General features: G+C 35.8%; 1 protein-coding gene across 3 annotated transcripts in view; it reads right to left on the reverse strand.

Annotated features, from left to right (window-relative positions):
- The window catches only part of TTC28 (tetratricopeptide repeat domain 28), a 597,782-nt gene that overhangs the window by 559,481 nt on the left and 15,567 nt on the right, over window positions 1-22,734 (reverse strand). For 2 of the 3 annotated variants that reach the window (XM_014835534.3, XM_014835530.3), the window contains exon 2: window positions 8,635-8,913. In XM_014835534.3, coding sequence (XP_014691020.1) covers window positions 8,635-8,913 — 279 coding nt within the window. Of the gene's footprint in view, window positions 1-8,634; window positions 8,914-22,734 lie in introns of those variants that run through there. The other variant, XM_070516305.1, reaches the window with a different exon arrangement.

Here is a 22,734-nt window from a genome sequence, read left to right on the forward strand (position 1 = left end):
AATCCTCAACACAACCTTTCAAGGCTTGTGATGCTAACCCAGTTTACAAATGGGAAAACTGAGGTTTACTGAAGCATTGTGCAAGGGGGACAAAATCCAGGTCCAATTCCAAAGAACCAGCAGTCCTCACTTCACATGTATCTTGCTTCAATATACACGAATTTTAGTTACCACAGTTAAATAACACCAGTTTCTCAATAACACAGTTCAAATTTCAGTTACCAAGGTATATTAACTGTGAGTAAATGTATAAAGCACAACTCCTCTCCTAGCTCCTTAGTCCACAATGGCAATGTAATTAAGAGATGTACATCACGCTTAGTGACCAATCACATCACTTATTTCAAAGTCTGTCAGTGATTGGTCACCACACATCTGTTATTCAGCTTACGCACAAACAGCAAAGAGGGAGTAGTGTTGTCTCCTTATCTCTCAGTGATAAACACATGGTCATTCTATAAAAATGGATTTTTGAAAGACAGAATTGACCAACAGAGATGAGTGCAGCAAAAAAATAAAAAGTGATAACGCTGGAGGTGAAATTCAGATCAAACATAAAGAGAGTTAAAGAAGAAATAACTGACCATGGGAATGTGGATGCAGCCACCATTCAAGACATTCAGGCACAAGAACTTAGTGAAGATGAACTTATCGACATAAATGAGGAAAGAGGATGTGACAAAAAGCCTGAAAACGTCCCAGAGAAAGCAATACTGGCAAAATTATTGGAATTACAGGAATTCTCAGAGATAATTCATAAAACTGAAAGCACAAAGGTTAAAATGGAGGAAGCTGATCCAAATTAGAAAGGAGTATGATGCCTTGCCAAGGCATAGAAAAGGTGCTCACTCTGTATCATAAGTTATATGATGAGAAGAAGGCAGCAAGCACTCTTCAAATAACTCTAGATAAGCTTTTTTACAGAAAAGTAAAATAAATTCTCAATGTTTCTAACATTTTTAAATCACGGTGTACCAAATAAATATAAATTTTAATACTTTTCCCATCCTTTATACATTTATAACCCACAGCAAGAGAGTTTTTAGTATTTTGATAAAAACTTTTAAAGGTCACAGAATAATCTAAATTGTTGAAAAAATCACAGTGAAAGGTTTTTCAGCTTGCACAGTCCTTTCTATGGTACTTTGCTACCATGCAAAGCAAAGACTGCCTGTATACACTATTTCCATTATATTACGCTATCTCACTAAACATATGAAAGGTTTTAATATGAGAGATTTGAAATAAATGTTAGATTCCTTCCAGAACTCATTAAAAAGTAGATTAAAACTATTGAGGAATTCATCTAACGATAAGCAAGAACTTCTAAACCATCAAGGTGATAAGTTTATGGTCTGTGACATCTGCATCCTTAGTAGTCTTCAAGAAGAAAATACACAACTACGTCTCCTAATTTTCTCATTGATTTAGACACTGAGGTTAAAAAGAAAAAAAAAAGGTGCCCAGCAATGTCTAGGCTATAAAATAAGTAAAAGACAAACTTTCAACGAATTTTCAAGCTACTTTAAAACTCAGATACATTCAAGTGACATGTGTATATAACCATATAAATATTAAGTGAAATTAGCAAGAGATGATGAATGACATATTCACAGAAGCTCAATGTGGCTTCCAGGAAAAGGTAAGAGTTGAACTGGACCTACTTAGCCCAATAATAGTGGGAGCAAGGGAGAAAACTCCAGGCACAGAGCTTGGCAGAAACAAGAAGGAAGAAGAAAAGTAAAAGACTGGACCAACAAGAAGAGAAGGTTTGTCACCAGAGTAGCAAGAAACAAAGGGGGAAACGTGACTGCCTGTGCAGTCTTAAATATCAGTCCAACTGGCAACATGGAACAACAGAAAGTTTTTATGAGAACATTATAAGAATAAAAGGCTATCACAACAAAATAAGAATGAAACTATAAGAACCTTGACTGGCTGTGGAAATAAGCTGTGTAAGATATATACGGAATACATTTAAGAAAGCGTGCAGAGGAGTTACTGACTAATTTGATACAAAGAATGAAAAAGGATAAAGAGATAAATATCCTAAATGTATGAGACCAGGTAGCTAGGAACAACGACCCCTATAAGAGAAACTCAAAACATCAAAAAAGCCACCGGTCCAAGGGGGCAACATGAGTTTGTTGGGGATCTGCTGATCGTGAGGAACCTTAGATCACTTAAAAGATGTCACTTTTGCTTCCAGTAACAACTGAGTAAGATCCTAGTGGACCCACTCCCACATACAAAAAAAAAAACTATAAAATCTAGACATAATACATAAAGGAGTTACCTGAAAGCACTGTAGAGTGAAGAGAAGTAGGCAGATTTTGGAAGAAGAGAGTTGTGAAGTGAGCTCCCATTTTCAAGTCACAGAGGTGGGGTGCAATTGGAGTGGTGAGTAGAGGGAGAGGAGTGCTGTCTTTCTGGCCTGGGGAATCAGAATACGGAAGCACAAGAAACCATAGCCTTTGGCCGAGGAGGAAGGGGATCCGAGGAGGAAAAGAAACAGAAAAGGGATATTCAAATTCTGTCTACTTGAATCTTTCACTAACACTTGAGTTACACATGTATGGAACAAATTCAAAGCAGTTCAACTAAAGACAAAATATCTGTACTGAAGTTGGAGCTACAACTCCAGAAACAAAGTATGCAGTTCTATTCTAACCAAAATAATTACCTGCCAAGCAACACCACCAACAAGAATGGAAAACTTTCTCAAGAGAAAAAAAAATCAACTCAAAAAGTATTCAAATAAACCAATAAATGGCAGGAAAAGAGAAACAGAGGAACAAAAACAGAGAAGACAAAGAAATAATAAAATGGTAGAGGCAAAAGTCAACAGCATCAGGGCCGGCCCCATGGCCAAGCAGTTAAGTTCACACACTCTGCTTCGGCAGCCCAGGGTTTCACTGGTTCAGATCCTGGGTGCAGACATGGCACCACTCATAGGCCATGCTGAGGTGGCATCCCAGACAGCACAACCAGAGGCACTCACAACTACAATATACAGCTATGTACTGGGGGGCCTTGGGAAGCAGAAAAATGAGAAAAAAAGATTGGCAACAGTTGTTAGCTCAGGTGCCAACCTTAAAAAAAGAAAATCAACAGCATCAATAATTACATTAAATGTTAAGGGACAAAGGTTCCAATCAAAGGCAGAGATTGACAAAACTGATTTAAAAAGCAAGACCCAATTATATGCTGTCCAAAAGAAATGAATTTTAAATGTAAAGGCCTAGAAATATTAAAAATATATGGAGAGAAAAACATACACAATGCAAAAAATAAGGAGAAGGTGGCTGGAGTGGCTATAACAATATCAGACAAAATCAATTTTAGGACAAAAATTACTACCAGGGATAAATAGGGACCTTGCATAACAATAAAAGGATCAATTCTTCAAGAAGATTAACAATAATAGAAGTGTATATATTAATAATAGTTTCAAAAAACATGAAGCAAAAATTGACAATATTAAAGGGATAAACAGTCAATTCCAAAATCTTCGTTGGAGATTTTAACTTCTTTATTCCAGCAATTGATGGAATAACTGGACAAAAAAAAAAAATGAGCAAAGACACGGAAGGTATGAACAACACCATCAATGACCTTGAGTTAATTCATATCTATAGAACTACACCTCACAACTACAGAAGACACATTCTTTTCAAGTGCCCATAGTTTTACCAGGTAAAACTTAAGTTTATCAGGATAAATCATAAGCTTGGCCATAAAACAAGCCTCAGTAAATTTAAAAGTATTAATATCATGCTGAGTATGTTCTTCCACCACAATGGAATTAAGTTAGATATCCATAATAAGATAACTAAAAACACCCCAACTATTAGGAAAGTATGCAACAAACTTTTAAACACATGAATTAAAGAAGTATTCACAAACAAAATTAGAAAATTTCTAAACTGAATGCTAACGAAAATATAACATCAAAATTTGTGGGATGTAGCAAAAGCAGCCCTAGGAAAGAACATTTTAGCTTTAAATGTTTATATTAAGAAAAGAAGAAAGCTTTAAAATAAATAGCCTAATTCCCATCTTAAGAAATGAAAAGGAGAGCAAATTAAATGTAAAATAATTAGAAAGAAGGAAATAATAAAGAGTAGAATTTGAGGAAATAATAAAGAGCACAACTAATAAGAAGAAAACATACCACAATATTGAAAATCAATGAAACCAATAGCTGAGTATGTGCAAAGATGAGCAAAACTGATAACCCTCTAGGCAGACTAATGAGACAAAAGAGAGAAGACACAAATTAACAATATCAAGAATGAAAGAAAGGACATCACTATAGATCCCACAAAAATTTAAAAGATAATAGAAAGGAATGTTTAACAACTTTATGTCAATTAATTTGCAGCTGAGATTAAATGCAAAAATTAATTGAAAGAAATAAAATACCAAAACTAATCAAAGAAGAATTAGAAAACCTGAATGGCCTTATATCAATCAAAGAAATTGAATTCATAATTAAAATTTTCCCACAAAGAAAAGTCCAGGTAAAGATGGCTTGAGTGGTGAATTCTACCAAATACTTAAGGAAGAAACAATACCAATCCTACATAAACTCTTTTAGAATATACAAGAAGAGGGAAGACTTCACAACTCATTGTATGAGGCCAATATCACTCTGATACCAAAACCAGACAAAGACATCATGAGAAAAGAAAACATAGATCAATATCCCTCATAAACACAAATGCAAAAATTCTTAACAAAACTATAGCAAATCATATCCAACAATATATAAAAAGGATAATACATAATGACTAAGTGGTATTTCTCCCATGAATGCAAGGTTGGCTTAACATCCCCCAAACAAAATCAATTTAATTTACCATGAGAAAAAAAACATATTATATTTCAATAGATGAAGAAAAAAATTTTTAAAAATTCAACACTCAATCATAATAGGAATTGAAGGGAACATCCTCCACCTGATTAAGGGCATCATCCTCAACAATGAAAAGCTCAATGCTTTCCCACTAAGATCAGGAATGAGTAAAGGAAGTTCGTTCTCACTATTTCTATTCAAAATTGTACTGGATAGCCTAACCAGCACTATAGAGCAAGAAAAAGAAGTAAAATGCATACGCAAAATAAAGGAAAAAGAATTGTCATTACTTGCAGACAACATGATTGTGTACAGAAAAAATCCTAAGGGATCTGCAAAAAACCCTACTGGAACTTAAAAGCAAATTCAACAGGGTCACATGACACAAAGTACAAAAATACACTGCATTCCAATAGAGTAGAAATGAAAAATTTTAAGTCCACTTGTAATAGCATCAAAAAATAAAATTCTTATGAACAAATTTAATAAAAGATGTGCAAGACCCGAACACTAAAAACTACAAAAAGTTGCAAAGGGAAATAAAGACTAAATAAATGGGGAGATATATACCATGTTCATGGATTGGAAAACTCAATAATGTTAAGATGGCACTTCTCTCCAATTGCTCTAAAAACTCAATGCAATCCTATTAATTTGCCAGTAGGCTTTTTGAAGATATTGATAAGCTGATTCTACAACTTACAGAAAAATGCAAAGACAGAGAATAGCAAAAACAACATAGAAAAAGAAGAGCAAAGGTGGGAAACTCCAACGTCTGATGTCAAGACTTACAATAAAACTACAGTAATCAAGACAGTATGATCAGGGCATAAGGATAGACAGACCGATCAAGGGAACAAAGTAGAGAGTCTGGTAATAGCCCCATACTTTTATGGTCAAATGGCTGTGACAAAGGTGCCAAAGATAATTCAATGGGGTAAGAATAGTCTTTTCAACAAATGTTGCTGGAACACAGTTACCTATATGGAAAAAATATAATGAAACTTTACCCTTACCTCATACCATACCCCAAAATTAATTCAAAATGAATCTTAGACCTAAAGGTAAAAACTATAAAAGTTCCAGAAGAAAACATACGAAAAACTTTATAATCTTGAGTAAGACAAACATTTCTTAAACAGAACCCAAAAAGAATGAACATCAACAGACAAGAGCTAACAGGCAGCTGGAGATAAGGTATCCTAATTTAGTGATAGGACTGGGCTTATTCTTTTTGGAGGGCTCTCATAGTGCTTTGTTCATATCTCTCTTGCAGCTCATTTCACACCAAAAGCAATCTTTCATTCAGACAAAAAGACGTAACAAAAGACTCTCTATCTAATCTCTGGAGCCCTTGGATCTCTACATAAAAAATTAACATGTACAGAGAGATAGAAATTGGAAGGTATATTTTCCCACATCAAACTAGACAATGACAACATCTCAGAGAAAGACTTCAGAAGGGCAAAGGGTTATAATGAAAAAGTCAGAAAGTCAAAAATAAAAGAAAAATGAATTGATAAAATTTCACCAGACATATTTATGACAAGAGAGTATTAGTGAACTCTCTTTTACATATATTTCTAGAAAAATAAGTATAAAATCAAGTTTTTATAAAATGAAACTTTTTTAGGCAGTAATGGAAATTTCTTTATAAGTTAATCTTAATATGAGTCATATTGTATAGGAAGACCCTTTCATGATTTCAATAATAAACCCTAATTTATATTTTATATAATTTTATATAATTCTAGATGTTCCTAAGTTTGCTTAAAGCCAAATATGGAGTTGAATGAAATACTAATGCAAATTGTCAATATACAATAAGTTCACTTATAATAAGGGAAAAAATTAGACTAAAACCTGATAAAAGTTATCTTGAAAGGTTGAATTTTCATCTATAACCATAAAACTGCACATTTTTCAGCCATTTTTTTGTGCAAAAATCACGAGAGGTTAACAAGAGAAAGTGGAAATGACACAGAAAAAGGAAAAAAATAAAAGTTTAATGATGTTTACAAATATAAGGACATGAGATAAGTGGATCCAAAAAAGGAAGGAATGGAGATACTTAATTTGAAAATTAAGGTCTCTATATGTATCAGGCTTATTGCATCAACCACAAGCTTTTAACAAAAAGGAGGGGCCAACCCAGTGGCCTAGCAGTTAAGTTTACATACTCCATTTCAGCGGCCCGGGGTTCATCGGTTCGGATCCCGAGCGCAGACCTATGCACTGCTCATCAAGACATTCTGTGGCAGGCATCCCATACATAAAATAAAGAAAGATGGGCACGGATGTTAGCTCAGGGCCAATCTTCCTCAGTAAAAAGAAGAGGACTGGTGGCGGATGTTAGCTCAGGGCTGATCTTCCTCAAAAAAAAAAAAGGAGAAAGAAAAAGAGAAGACACCTGCCAAGCCTTGCTAGAATAATTTATTAATCTGAACTTTTAATAAAAATGTCACAATCATAGCTATTATACACCACACACCTATTATGTACAAGTAACAAATTATCTCTCTTAAATAACCTTACAAGATAGGTATTATTATCCCATTTATCTTAACCCCAGAAAGGTTAAGAGATTTACCCAAAGCCATACTGTCACTAATAGAAGAGAAGGAACTTGAACCTAGGTCTGTCCTTTAAAACAGCATTCTAACTCCCAAATGGTGTCATATGACAATGCTTTAAAACAGATTTTTTTCAATTCATAATGATTATGGTTATAAAAGAAATCCTTTAGGGAACTGCAGAACACTAAACAATTCATGAGGCAGCACCAATACTGGAAATGCCACTGAATGAAGCCAAAAATACCTAGAGAATTAAAGTATAAAGTAATATAACTATGACATTATTATTAAGACAGTAAAAACCTTTTTTAAATCTCTAGCGAATAACCATTAACTTTTGTTAACCCAACAGAAAGTCAAGAATGGGATCAAACAGTTTTGTGGTTCAATAAAAACTATTTCAAATACTTCAGTCACATCTTAAGAAATCATTTCCAAAATAAACTAGGGGTGGGACCAGCCCGGTGGCCTGATGGTTATGTTGGCGCACTCCACTTCAGCAGCCCGGAGTTCACAGGTTCGGATCCTGGGTGCGGACCTATGCACTGCTCATGCCACAGATGTTAGCTCAGCGGCAATCTTCTTCAAGCAAAAAGAGGAAGATTGGCAACAGATGTTAGCTCAGGGCCAAGCTTCCTCACCAAAAAAGAAAATAAATAAAATAAACTGGGGGTTAGGCGGTGAACAGACACACTGAAAATAAAGTATATACAAAAAAAAGATCACAACTCAAGCCTTAAAGTATTCAAGGGAATACAGCTAATTATAATGATTTATTAGGGGGGAAAAGTCTCTCTGATTAAATACCATTCTGTAAACAAGCAGTCATTAACAGGGAATAAAATTAATTACTTTAAACTGGAAGAAACATGATCATCATCCTCCATCTAAAACATCTATGAAACAAAAAGATGTCCAAAACCTATATAAATAACTAGAATGTATCCTATTAAGAAGCTGAGTGAAAAAAAAATCAAATTTCAAACATACAGGAAAAGAATTAAACTTGGACATAGAAAGCAAACTTCCAAAGCACAAAAAAGGAAGCCATTCACTAGCGTACCAGCTCAATGAAGCCATTCTACATTTTGCTGAAGTATAGACTATTAAAATATTAATAACTGTAGTGAGTCAATAAAATCTCACATTAAAATAAGAAAGCAGCACAAAAGATTCTGTGAAAGTAAATGAAATTTCTACCTTTGGCCATTTGGGATTGAGAAGTCGAGCTTTGATTGCATCGTCCAGCGCCTTGTCATATTGCTGGATTTTCATATAGGCTGCAGATCTATTGCTGTATAAGATGCAGTTCTGAGGATCAACGGCCAGGGCTTCATTGTACAGAACAATAGCTGTGTGGAAATCTCCATCATGACAGGCCTGATTACTCTGACGAACTTTCTCAACAAATTCAGCTTTGCTCAGTACTGGTCCATCAGGACTTCTCCGGCCAATAGTCTTAGCACCAAAGAGAGGAATCTACAAACAAAGAAACTTTGTGAGATAAAGTTCAGATAATCCAGAGGGCTTCCTTGTCTGAACTTCAAGAGAACATGGACATTCTTCACGGTCTGCTTTGTACTATAGTTAACTTCTGTGCCCAGAAAGACAATAAACTTTCCAAGAAGCAGCCAACATAGTGCCTTGAATGCATACGTATATATATGTATGTGTGTGTTTATATATAGACATATAGTTATAAACATACACATTTATATTTACATATGTATATATTTTTTGATTGAGAGAATGAATGAATGAATGCAAAAGAGTACTGGATTCAGGCTTTTCCTTGGTGAAGTTATGCTAAGGGAAAGACCAAAATACAAACCTATAAAGAAAACCTATACAAATCTCAACTATGTTAAGATGGTTGCACTTAAAAAGATATTGAAAGGAACAAGATCAATATATTAACTATCCTAAATTATCTTTAGATATAAGATTATGGGTTACTTTTATTTTCTTAAAACTTTCTCCTATCCAAATGTTAGGCAATGAGCATATGTTAAGTTTTCAAACGAAAAAAAATTTTTTAATAAATTTTAATGTACCAATAAATCTTTTCAGACTTGCAAATTTGGGAAATGTAATTTGGCTACTACCATGGAATTTTAAAGACAAACACCAGGTTTTGGAGATCACCAAAAAGAAAAAAGATCTGCTGTAAATTGTATCTTGGCAATTTAAGGCCATTTTTGATGTTGATTTTTCCAAATTGCTAAGTCCTCTATGACTTTATAGCACTGACTTTAAAACCAAAGAGAGTGAATGAGTCAAACGTTATTCATTTCTAAAAGGGGAAAATTATGAACTGCATTAGAGTCCCAAGGGAAGAAAGTTAAGACAGCAGTATCAAGAAAGTTTGCAATTCTAAGCAGGCTTACCCTAAGCGAAATTAATAAGTGTAACTTTCTTCCCCATGTCTTCCCTTAAGACTAAGTGCAGTCCCTCCCTTCAAAAGAAGAAGAATCTGATACGTAACACACCAACATGCACAATAGTAATAGATTCCTCACAGTGGTATTCGTGTTAAAAAGAATAAACACCACAGAGAGGAAGCAGAAAGACAGCGCTAATCTCACACAGACAACCATTATTTTTCTACCGCTTACAGGGATATCATGTCCTAGATTTCCAGGAGAATTTGAAACATTAAAATATCCTAGAAGTTTCAAATATCAGTGTCCAAGTTATATTCCTCAACTTCCTCATACTGGAAGTGGCTAACCAATAAAGTATTCTGGTTAGTTCTGGTTTTTTGTTTTAAATTATGATCATGAAATATATTGCTTGACAGTGAATGGACTATGTAACATTTACCAAACAACCAGGATTTTCCTGAACAGTGTTGATTTTTAATTACTTTATGCATATCATCCAACCAATGTGTAAGACATTGACAATGTATAAGATTGATTTCATTTTGGAAAATCTAGTCGTCATGACTCTACTGAAAGGCAGTACCAGCCATAAATTATAGAAACAAATTCTATATTTGAAAATTCAGGAGTATAAGCAATAACAGCCTTTAAAAGTAAAATGGCTAGGTTCATATGTAACCTAACAGTGAAAAAGATATGATCCTACTATTACAGCATTCCCTACTTCTCAGAATAATAATTTTGGTTCAATGTCAATATAGATAAGAATCAAATTAAGAGAAAAAAAGGTCTGCATTCTACTACCTACACACACAGTAATATAAAGTAACATTTCCCAAAATATGTTCCAAGGAACCCCGAGGTACTCCGGATACTGGGATGAACAAAATTAAATAGGTTTCTTCTTTAGTGGAAGACGTCTCAGAGCTTTTATTTTACACATTGTAAATCTGAGAGGGGAGATACCATAGATTAAGAAATCAAAGGACCTTTTCAATGAAATATCTAGCTGGCCCAGAAATATCTTGAAACACTGATGTAAACTACTAAACAAGGCCTCTAAGAGCAAAGAAAAACACCATGGAAAAAGTTTGGGCTGGTGCAGAAAGATGACAAATAGTAGAAGAGAACTCCAACACCATTATCACCATCAAATGTCCACAAATTTAAGAGAAAAATGCACTCTAATAAGTGTCCACAGAAGCTTCCAATTTGTCAAAATATGCCATGTCTACTCAGCTGGTTACAAGGTGGTCTTTAGGAGGCTAAGAAATAGCAATTTTTGTGTATGGTTAAAAAAAGCAATATAATTCCCCTAGTCCTTCTCTATCTTCTCTGCAACTGATAAACTTGGCATGACCGAGAGGAAAAAAAGACTTCTGCATGTATTTCTCAGATTATATATATATATAGTACTTGGCATAACTGGCCATGTCAAATTCAGCAACTATTAATTAGAGTGAATAGTTTTACTTAAGCAGATAAAGAAAAATAAAATATTGAATTACTCATTTAATTAGACTGATTATGATATTCTTTCTTCCCTCATATATTTCATACACATACAGTTTAAGGATATCAACATATATTAATATTGTTGATATTTTCCTCTGAATCTCTGACAAACTCAACTTAAAAGGGTAGTGGGAATGTCAATAACATATGGACCAAACGGGCTCAGAATATTTGGCCACATAGAATTACTCAACATAGTGCCAGCCCTATCATAGATTTTTCTTTTCTTTTGAGGAAGATTGGCCCTGAGCTAACATCTGCCACCAATCCTCCTCCTTTTGCTGAGGAAGACTGGCCCTGAGCTAACATCCATGTCCATCTTCCTCTACTTTATGTGTGGGATGCCTGCCACAGCATGGCTTGACAAGCAGTGTATAGGTCTACACCCAGGATCCGAACCAGCAAACCCCAGGCCACCAAAGCGGAACATGCAAACTTAACCACTGTGCCACCAGGCTGGCCTCTATAGATCTTGATTATTCAAGTGATATAGAAAAATACTTATCATCTTTTATATCAAAAAAATTATAGGTGAATTAAAGAATTAAATGTTTCAAATAAAATTATTAAATTATTAAAATGAAACAGAAGAATTTTTTATCATGTTAACTGAAGAAGGCCTAAGTACAACACAAAACCTAAAAACATAACAGAAAAGACTGGTAAATTTGACATCATAAAAATTTTAAATATCGGCATGGAAAAAACAGATTTAAAAAAGCAAGAAGATGAAAAACAAATCAGTAAAAAACTATTTGAAACACATGATAAAAGGCTAATTTTCTTACTATATAAAAATCTCCTACAAATCAGTAAGAAAGAAAACAACCCAACAGAAAAAATGAACAAAGAATATGCAAAGATAGATCATGAGAAAGGAAATCTATATGGCTTTTAGGCACAATTGTTTAAATGTGTGACTTCAGTTACTTTAAAAGAAAATTAAACCTCAAGATATGATTTTTCACTTCTCAAACTAATGGGAAAAAAATTATCAGCACACTTTAATGGTAAGGGAATAAGGAAAAAGTTAACCCATACATTATTGGTGGAAGTATAAACTGATATAATTTCTTTATAAAACAATTTGGGAATATCTATAAAAATGTAAAAAGTACATATACTTTGAATTCTAGAATTTTTTTCCACTTCTGGTAATTTATCCTACAGATACATTTATCTATGTAAACAAAGTCATATATATAAGGATATTCATAACAGCATCATTTGCATTAGCATGAGGTTAGAAATAACCTAAATGTTACACAGCAGGAAAACAGATAAATTAGTTTTAATAGATCCATAAAATTGATACTATAAATCCAGCCAAAAGAATGAGGCAGATTTTATATAGTGACATGGAAAGATAGAAAAAAAATCAAGATGCAGAATAGAGATATGCAATATGTTATCTTCCATGAAAAAGGGGGAAGGAAATAATGCATACATGTGAAACCGGCAGAGAGTTAGCCATTGATGATTAAGTAGCTAGGTACTAAAGTTTTTTTCCTTTTTGCAATTACTGATTATAGCTTTTAGCTGTTTAACCCACTCATCGTTAACTGTGCTGCTATCTGTTGTGCTGCTATAGGCAATATGCTATCTGACTCCCAGTAGTCTCCTATAGATAACGTCTCCCTGGAGCCTGGGTCTCCATGGTGATGGGTATATGAGCTGTTTTTCAGGAATTAGAACTCCTTGTCCACTTCAGGCCAGTTGAGACCACCAACCCATCAACTGGGCCCACACAGATGTCCAATAGGCGACGTCTTGACGTCAAGAGGCTAAAAACTCCACACTCAGATCATGCTAACGCCACCATTTTGTGAACATGGGTCCTATGAAGAGGCATGGAGTCTGACTACGCTTGCGCAGATCATCAATTACCTCACCTCTCCTCACCTCCAATCACCTACCCCCACATTTCAGACCATCCTGCCCCCTATCCCATAAATATCCCTGAGTCCTTATTTTCAGAGAAGTGAATTTGAGGCTCATGCTCTCACTTCCTCACTTCCTCACGTGGCTGCCTTGTGAGTAAACTCTCTCGGCTGCAAATCTCGTCGTCTTGGTGTTTGGCTTTCTGGGTGGTGGGCAAAAAACGAACCTGGTTCGGTAACACATGGACATACGCTTACATGTTTAAATGTACATGGATTAATTATGTCAGCAACAATATATAAACTGGTAGAGTAACTGTCTCACAAGAGCTGTTTGAGGACTGGAAGGTAGAGGTAGGAGGAAGACCAACTTTTGAATTTTGTACTGTCTGATATTTTACTATATGTATATACGGGCTTTTTTCAAAATATGAAAAAAAATCATTCTGAAAACAGAACATATCTTACTTTTATATATCAGGGCACCCATGCATAGCTGTAGAATCTGTTCACTTTCTAAGGGTGTCTAGCTGAGAAGACAAAAGGGAGTTAAAAACCAGCCTTTGCACCCTGGCCCAGAGCTGCACGAGCCTAGAGGAAGGGCTAAGTGATGAAAATATTAACTTTATTAGACCATTTATGTCAAGGATGCATGTCATAATCACTAAGGGAAGCATAAATAAAGAGTAAAAAACTGTATAACTAACAATTTAATAGAAAGATGATAAAAATTTTTGATTAATCCAAAAAAAAACAGAAGAAAAAAGAAACATTAAAATATAAGAACTAAAACTCCTAGAAGAAAACAGAGCAAAAGCTTTGTGAATTTAGGTTAGGCAAAGATTTCTTTTTTTTTTTTTCTTTTTGAGGACAATCAGCCCTGAGGTAACTACTGCCAATCCTCCTCTTTTTGCTGAGGAAGACTGGCCCTGAGCTAACATCTGTGCCCATCTTCCTCTACTCTATATGTGGGACACCTGCCACAGCATGGCTTGATGAGCGGTGCCATGTTGGCACCCGGGATCCGAACCCCAGGCCACCAAAGCAGAACGTGCACACTTAACCACTGCGCCACCGGGCCAGCCCCAGGCAAAGATTTCTTAGCTAGAACATAGTAATATTATCCATTATGTGTCAGGCACTCTCATAGGCATTGGAGATAAAATCTGTATATAATGAATAACAGTATAAGCTGCTTGCCAAAAAAACACTGGCTCCATCTGTGACTCAGGCAGCTCTTCATGCCTTGTAAAGCTCTGTGCTTCTAGAGGGGAAAAAATCCTCCTGCCAGGCCACAACTGATAAGATCAGTGACTCCAACAAGGATCCTCTAGATCAAAGACTGACAAATCAGAAGGCAAAGAAATTGGCCACGGAAATAGATATGGAATTAGGTATTGTAGGAGAGGAAGAGAATCCCTCTACTCTCTAGGTCCTTCTGGCTGGTATACAAACTGACATGAGACAGAACAATGGGAGAAAATCAAACAAAGCTTTATAAGGTGTATACATGAGAGAAACCCAGGAAAACTGAGCAACTCAGCCAAAATGGCTGAAGTTGTCACCTTAAATATCAACTTCTACTGAAGACAAAGGAGGATGTTGGGGGTAGTGGTTTGGGGCTTCAAAGGGGAGGAAGGCAGTTCACATGGAGATGGCAAAGCAAACGTATGGTAGACAGAACTCTGATAAGGATGGGCTTAGCAAGGACCCTCAAACTCTACCCAGAGTTATCTACAGTGATGGCCTGTCCTGGGGACAGGCCTTTTATCTTAAATTGTTTTAGGCAGTTAGGGGGAAGGTCAAAGTTTCTTTCAGAGTCTTTTGTTCTTAAAATTAATCAAGGCAAAGAGATACATTTTGGGGTGGCCAATTCTGATCCCCCACAGCACCTAGAGGAAACAAAATAAAGGCAATATGGGCCAGGCATGTTTGAGAAACAGCAAAAAGGCCAGTGTAGCTAAGAACAGGGTGAAAAGTGAAAGCATGTAAGGTCACAGAGGTAACTAGGACGCAAACCATTTAGAGCTGCACTATCCAATACAGTAGTCACCAGCCATATGTGGCTGTTTAAATTTTTATTTTACTTAATTAAAATTAAATAAAATTAAAGATGCAGTTCCTCAAATGTACTAGCCACAGAGCAAGTACTCAACAGCCACACATGGTAGCTAGTGGCTACTAGATTAGTCAATGTAGATATAGAACATTTCCCTCTTCATAGAAAGTTCTACTGCATAGAGATAATTTAGAGCTTTGTTGGCTATCATAAAGATACTTTAAGAAGCTAATACAAGTGGGCCAGCCCCGTGGCTGAGTGGTTAAGTTTGCACGCTCCACTTCAGTGGCCCAGGGTTTCACTGGTTTGGATCCCGGGTGCGGACATGGCACCACTCATCAGGTCATGTTGAGGCAGCATCCCACATAGCACAACCAGAGACACTCACAACTAGAATATACAACTATGTACCGGGGGGCTTTGAGGAGAAGAAAAAAAAAAGATTGGCAACAGATGTTAGCACAGGTGTCAATCTTCAAAAAAAAAAAAAAGAAGCAGCAGCAGCTAACACAAGAGTCAAAGAGAGTGCCAGATACACCACGAGAGGCCATCAGCTCTCTATCCTTACAATAAATTCCCAGTCCTTAGCGCAAATAAGTGAACACTTCCCAAACTCTTCCTTGAAATGATCTTAAAAGGCGTCCTTGAAAAGGTATTCCACTGTCAAGCAATTTGGGGGAAACTAATGTAAATAATTTGGGGAAAATTCCTCACTCGGATCTTTGAAAAATTTATTAAGATTTGAAACCTCTTTTAGCTGATTCTAGAACAACAGTTGCCAATACTTTCAAATAGTTTGGAAGAAAGCAGATTTGCCTACCGTAAGCCTTCCTTAGAACCTTTAACATGCTAATGTATTTTGTTAGTTTCCAAGAAAGAGAGAGAATATACAGTCTTTCCAAATAAGACAAATTATTGAGGACTTAATATGTGCCTGGCACTATTCTAAGTGCCACATGTGTTAACTCGTTTCATCTTCACAAAACCCTACGAAGTAGGTACTATTATTTTCCCCATTTTTAAATGAAAAAATGATGCACAGAAAGGTTAAATAACCTAACAAAAAGGGAGAGTGTGAAAATAATAAGCTAATAAGCGGTGGAGCTGATTCAAACCCAGGCAGTCTGGGAGTCCGTGCTCTTACCCTTCCTTCCAGAATTACTTGAAAACATAACATTTTATTCATGTCCCAGAATACCTATTAAGATCTGGCAGAACTTTGTCCCTACAAAGTTTGGGAAATGCTAAAAGTCTATTTAGGCCTTTTTCCTGCAAACTGAATAAGCCATGCTAGAACTATATCCAAAATTACTTTTGCTCATTTAAAAACATTCCATTTGTCAGTTTATAGATTTTGTAACCTGTTGAGGTTTTGTTTGTTTTAAGAAAGTCCCTGTCAATCAGCCCCAAATTGCATTTACTTGTTAATTCCTATAGTTTCATGCCAGTGAATAATAGAATCTAGACCACGAACCATTCAATAAAAACTCTGATTTGGAGATTTACTACAACATAAATCTGATATTCATAACTTTGTATTTCTACAATGTTCTTTTCACTTGAGACAGTTACAAATAAGTCGATACCATTTTATTAGGTAACCAACCAATTCCCTTCTTTCAAGGCTAGTGTGGAAAATGATTTGGCTTGTTTACTCAAAACAAAGGCTATTCAAAATACCCAAGGTCAAATTAATTATTAAAATTTCAAATTCAACCAAGTTACAAATACATGCAACTTAAACATTTAACACATAAGCATGAATAATTTATACTATCACATACCATAAAATTTTTTAAACATTATTTTTCAGCAATTATGACAAATAATGGAAATTCCTGAGGATTAGTAATCCCCGAACTTACTGGTACGTTCATACTCTCCTTCTTTGACGGGCATTTTGCGAGAGGTGAACCAGTAAATAAAAACTATTAAGTGACCTGTTCCTCTTAAAATATCTGTTTTCCTAAAGGTAAAATCATGACTCTCAGACAAATATAAAATAAACACACAACAAAGACTTTATTTACCTTAATAACTGATGACTAAACCAGTAAAATATTACAAGCAATTCTGAGGATAATTCAAAGTACCGCACATGTATAGGCAAACCAGCATGTGAGTCAAATCCAGCCCACTGCCTGTCTTTGGAAATAAAGTTTTATTGGAACACAGCCACACCCATTTGTTCATATATTGTCGATGGCTGTTTTTGTGCTACAACGGCAGAGTTTAAAGTTGCAACAGAGACTGTATAGCCCACAAAGCCTGAAATATTTACTATCTAAAAATATTTACTGGCCCTTTATAGAAAAAATTTGCCAACTTCTGATATAGATCAATAATTGTCAATAATTTCTAGTCTCTTGATCCCTTTTAAGCATCAAAACCTTTTTCTGATCTCTGAATTGAATATCTTAAGACAGCTAATTGAGAAAATACAAATAAACAGTAAAGTCTATCCTGAATTCAGTATTGCCTTTAAATACATCTATATTTCGTGAATCAAAACAGTATCTATACATATTTGAAAAAACAGAAGCACGTATGCAAACAAGTTATTTTATTTACTCAGTCTACAGATAATTCTTGGTATACACGTAAATTGAACCATGGACCGCCTTCGGAGTCCACAAAACAGTAGGAAGGAGTCATCTGGTAGAATTCTCCTTGCTACAGAGAAGAAAGGGTTATGCTGGTTAATCAATTCTCCTATCTAATTGTTACCAGAAATAATGTCTTAATAGCAACTATTCTATTGTTTTTGCCAGACATCTTTCAAAATGTAATAGGTTTATATTCAAAACCTCAATAATCCTGGTCTATTTATTGGTTATTTAAGGGAACATTTTACAACACTCTTACCTGGAAAGTTCAAAGGGAAGTTATGATGCACAGAACTAAAAGTCCATTGAAACATTTGTGAGATTTTGGTCTACAGTTAATGCAGATGTCTGCTTAGAAATTTTTCAAGCCAAAATCTTCTTAGCCGGTCTTTATATTGCAGAACTTTGAGATTATCATTTGTTCCACGGCTGAAACGGACAAATGTTTTTTCAGAAAATACCAGTTTTGACCTCAAGGGTACCCCCTCAACCTGTTCTGTAGGTCAGCAGGATGGTCCTTCAATCAGATGAGACACCAAGTTAAGCATCTCAATATTGCAAAAAAGGAAACTGACAGCATCTTTACCATTGCCCATTTGATCCCTATTGTAAAAATATGCCTTCAGAGTACAGCACAGAACACCTACAATCCAAGCCCACAGCAGAAAATACAACTTCCTATTATTTGCTGTCCAGAAAGGTTTCTTTTTTCATTAGCCTAAACCTGCCTCCCTAACACTTCCACCAATTGGTCTGAGTTTTGCGCCCCGCTGTAGGCCAGCAGGTTCTACCTTCAGATATTGTACACAACTCCCACATCTCTGGTATGCTCCTGTGGCTTAGGACTGTTGTGTGCTGAACTTCTATCCTTGCAACTTGTCCTTTTCACTTGGGAGAAAGAGCAAAGCAGGGGAGAGGAGAATTAATGAGTACATTATAGAGGGGCTGGTTAGACAAGTTAGTGTGCCTGCTCATTTCTATTTGATAAGCTGTAGCTCTCCCATCACATCCCCATTTAAAAGCCCAAGTGCCCTCAGTAACTTGTAAGGGCTGAAAAGCAGCAATCCAGCAAGTCCTTAATTAAGGACCATGTACACCCAAGCCAGCTTATGCCTTCCCAGAACTGAGACCCTGCTAACGGCCTAGTCAGGAACTGCTCAGGGGCTGAAAAAAAATTATGCCTAGTTCTTCCTTTCCCTTCCCTCACTGTGAGGTGTTTTCTTAGCACATCCTTTAAGAAGTTATCACAAATTTGTCACTTCAACCATTCCCAGTGGACCAGTAAATCTTTAGGTGAGGAGTAGGAAATGATGTTTCCTCTCTAAACACCTCAAATTCCCTCAAATGTTCATCACGTGACCTAATCACTTTTAGGATGCTCTCTAGTTAACTAATATGTTCCTCTAAAAATATGATTCTTAAAACTGGACTCAAACTCAGAATGGAGGAGAAGCAACAGCAGCTTTCTAAGACTATAACACTACATATGTTCATTAATAAATACTAAGACTGCATTCATTAGCTTCTTAGTGACTGAATATAGTCAGTTTATGTTGAGCTTACAGATAACCCAAAACTTTTTCCCACAAATACTCATATGTAAGGTCTGTTCATATGTATTTGAACCTAAACGCAGAACCTCACTTATAATTGATTAATTTTGCCTTGATTTATCAATATATTCAATTATTGTGCACATACTCTGTGCCAAGCATTTACTAAGGATTGGACATAAAAAAAGAAAAGAAAATAGACATGGTCCCTCCCCTCAAGATTAAAGAATTATCTTTATCTTACTGTTCTAGTATATCAATGTCTCTTTGAATCCTAATTCTTTCAGTGTATTATCTATCCATCTCATATTTGTGAAAGGTCTCATGTCTTCATCCAAGAAATAGTATTATTCACTAAGACTAAATAAAAAAAAATAGGGCCTTGTATTTTGGTACAGACTTCTTGCAGGTTTCTATCAACTCTATGATTGTCTAATTCAACAACTTTATTAACGGTAAATCTACAAGATTCATGTTTTCCATAAGATTCTCAAGGGATACTTTATAAAATTATTTGGGAAAGTCAAGATACACTGTGTCATCTTAGAATTACCTAAAAACAAAAAAAGTGGCAACAAAAACAAGCACATCCCTGTTGGCTACTAGTCCTTATGGCCTCTAGAGCAGTCAAGATTCAATCAGAAGACAGGACCCATACCCGTTATTTGAACAGATAGAACCTAATATAAGATTTGTTAACTTAGTATGAAGTTTTTAGGTAAAGAGCTGAAGGGGAAAAAAGAGACCTCTAAGGAATCATACAGACAGCAACTGCAGAAAGTAGCTACCATGCCCAACACTAGGCTAACAGAAGCTTAGAGGAGGGGTCCAGGGAACTTAAACTCAGACTTCTGAGGAGAAGGCACTGCTCAGCAGGTGCTGGTGTCTCTGATTTCTGAGGAGAGGCCTCACAGGTCGGGGATCAGACCTCTGAAGAGGGGTGCTGGCTGCCTGGCACTAGTGGTATCTGAAGGAAGCTTGATTAAACTGGTCCTCCAGTGCTGAAAAACTGCCAACTGGATCCAGCAACTGCTACAGGAAGGTACTGCTGCTGAAGGAATGAAGAAGTGTTGTTAGGGTGGCATTCACAGGAACAGCAGAGAGGAAGGCCACAGAAAGCAAAGGAAGAGCAAGTCCCTCCCTCCTCCTCCAGCCCTTGACTGCCCCCTATCTGCCAGCCAAACAGGGAGCAGTTGGCAACGCAGAAAGGAGGCTTGCAGAGTCGCAGCCCCCAGGATCAGAAAGCAGAATAAACACATAGATGTGGAGCTAAGAGATAACTTAACCAGCAAAATACTTTCTGTTCTAAGGTCCCATAACTATCTGTTCAATAATCTACAACTTTGAGCAGGGGATCAAAATCAAGGGCGTCAGTCTGTATCCAACACAATCATCTCCCAATACTCTGGAAGAGTAATAATAATAACAAAAACAACCACACTTTATTTAGCACTTACTACATGTCCAGAACTGTTTTAAATAGTGTACATGTGTTAATTAATTTAATCCTCACAACAACCCTGTGAAGGATGTAACGGTAGTATTCTTACTTTATAGATGGGACAGCAAGGTGTGGATCCCATGCCTTTGACCACTACATATGCTACAATGCCATGATACACAACTCTCTAAAATTTTTTTTTTTGAGGGAGATTAGCCCTGGCCTAACATCTGCTCCCAATCCTCCTCTTTTTGCTGAGGAAGATTGGCTCTGAGCTAACATTCGTGCCCATCTTCCTCTATTTTATATGGGGGATGCCTGCCACAGAATGGCTTCATAAGTGGCGAACAGGTCTGCACCCAGAATCCGCACTGATGAACCCTGGCCACCAAAGCAGAGCATGCAAACTTAACTAATATTCCACTGGGCCAGCCCCCTACTCTATAAATTTAAGGCAGCCTTTGAAAAGCAACACTTGTTGCACACAACTAGCTTCATGCTTTTTAAAGTTCCTATCTGGATTTGTAGCTATATGTAAAATCATTTTCTCACACATGGAGTGATTTTTCAAGACTCTCTGCTGAGAACATCAAAACTGGCAACACACTTCTGGTGCCCTGAACAATATAGGATAAAATGGCAGAAAATCAGGCAATCAAATCATCCTCCACACTGCAAAATAAAAACTACTACCTTCACTACTGTCCCACTCAAAAATCAGAAGGAAGTTAATTCATGGTAAACATATGTATAACTTATTTTTAAAATTACTATTTCTATTGACTGAAGCTCAAAAATATCCTGGAGCGAGAATATAAAATTAAAAAGAGTTTCTGATCCTTAATAACAAATACATGTCTTACACACAAACTTCATATAAATGGAAATTAAATAAAAGTACTTTTTACTTTCTTGCAGTATTGTTAAACACAATGATAGTGTTTTTAGTGTCATGATTAAGGGTTCAGGATTACAAAAACAGTGTTAAAATACTGCTGCATCTGAAGTCACTATGTACAAAAAGGAATAAAACACTACACAAGAAAAAAAATTTTTTTAATTTTTTGAACCATATTGATACAAATTCACTTTAACTCCCTCTGTAAAATCAATTTGACAATAGTGGGAAACCAAGCACATTTGAAAAAACTTTAACTAGTAAACACATGAATTCATTCTACACTTCTAAGTTCAACTAGAAATAAAAATGTACTGTAAAGTAGAAAAGTAATCGTATTTCTCTATATCTGCTAACCTGTTTACAACCCACCTCACAAAGAATAAAAAGAACTTTAATTTAAAGTTCTTCTCTAAATAGCTTTGAGTTCACAAATAGACATGACTTCAAACATAGAGTACAAACAACAAAAGACCACAAATAGCCAAAATAATCCTGAGAAAAAAGAAGCTGGAGGTATCACACTCCTTGAAGTCAAATTATACTACAAAGCTGTAGTAATCAAAACAGCGTGATACTGACACAAAAACAGACACACAGATCAATGGAACAGAATTGAGAGCCCAGAAATAAACCCACACATCTCTGAACAGCTAATTTTTGACGAAGAAGCCAAAAACATACAATGGACAAAGGAAAGTCTCTTCAATAAATGCTGTTGGGAAAACTGCACAGCCACATGCAAAAAATAAAAGTAGACCATTATCATGCACCATACACAAAAATTAACTCAAAATAGATTAAAGACTTGAACATAAGATCTGAAACCATAAAACTCCTAGAAGAAAACATAGGCAGTACTCTCTTCAACATTGGTCTTAGCAGTATCTTTTTTAATATCATGTCTCCCCAGGCAAAGGAAACAAAAGAAAAAATAAACAAATGAGACTACATCAAACTAAAA

This window comes from Equus asinus, chromosome 8, assembly GCF_041296235.1.
Source record: "Equus asinus isolate D_3611 breed Donkey chromosome 8, EquAss-T2T_v2, whole genome shotgun sequence".
NCBI classification, from domain to species: Eukaryota; Metazoa; Chordata; class Mammalia; order Perissodactyla; family Equidae; genus Equus; species Equus asinus.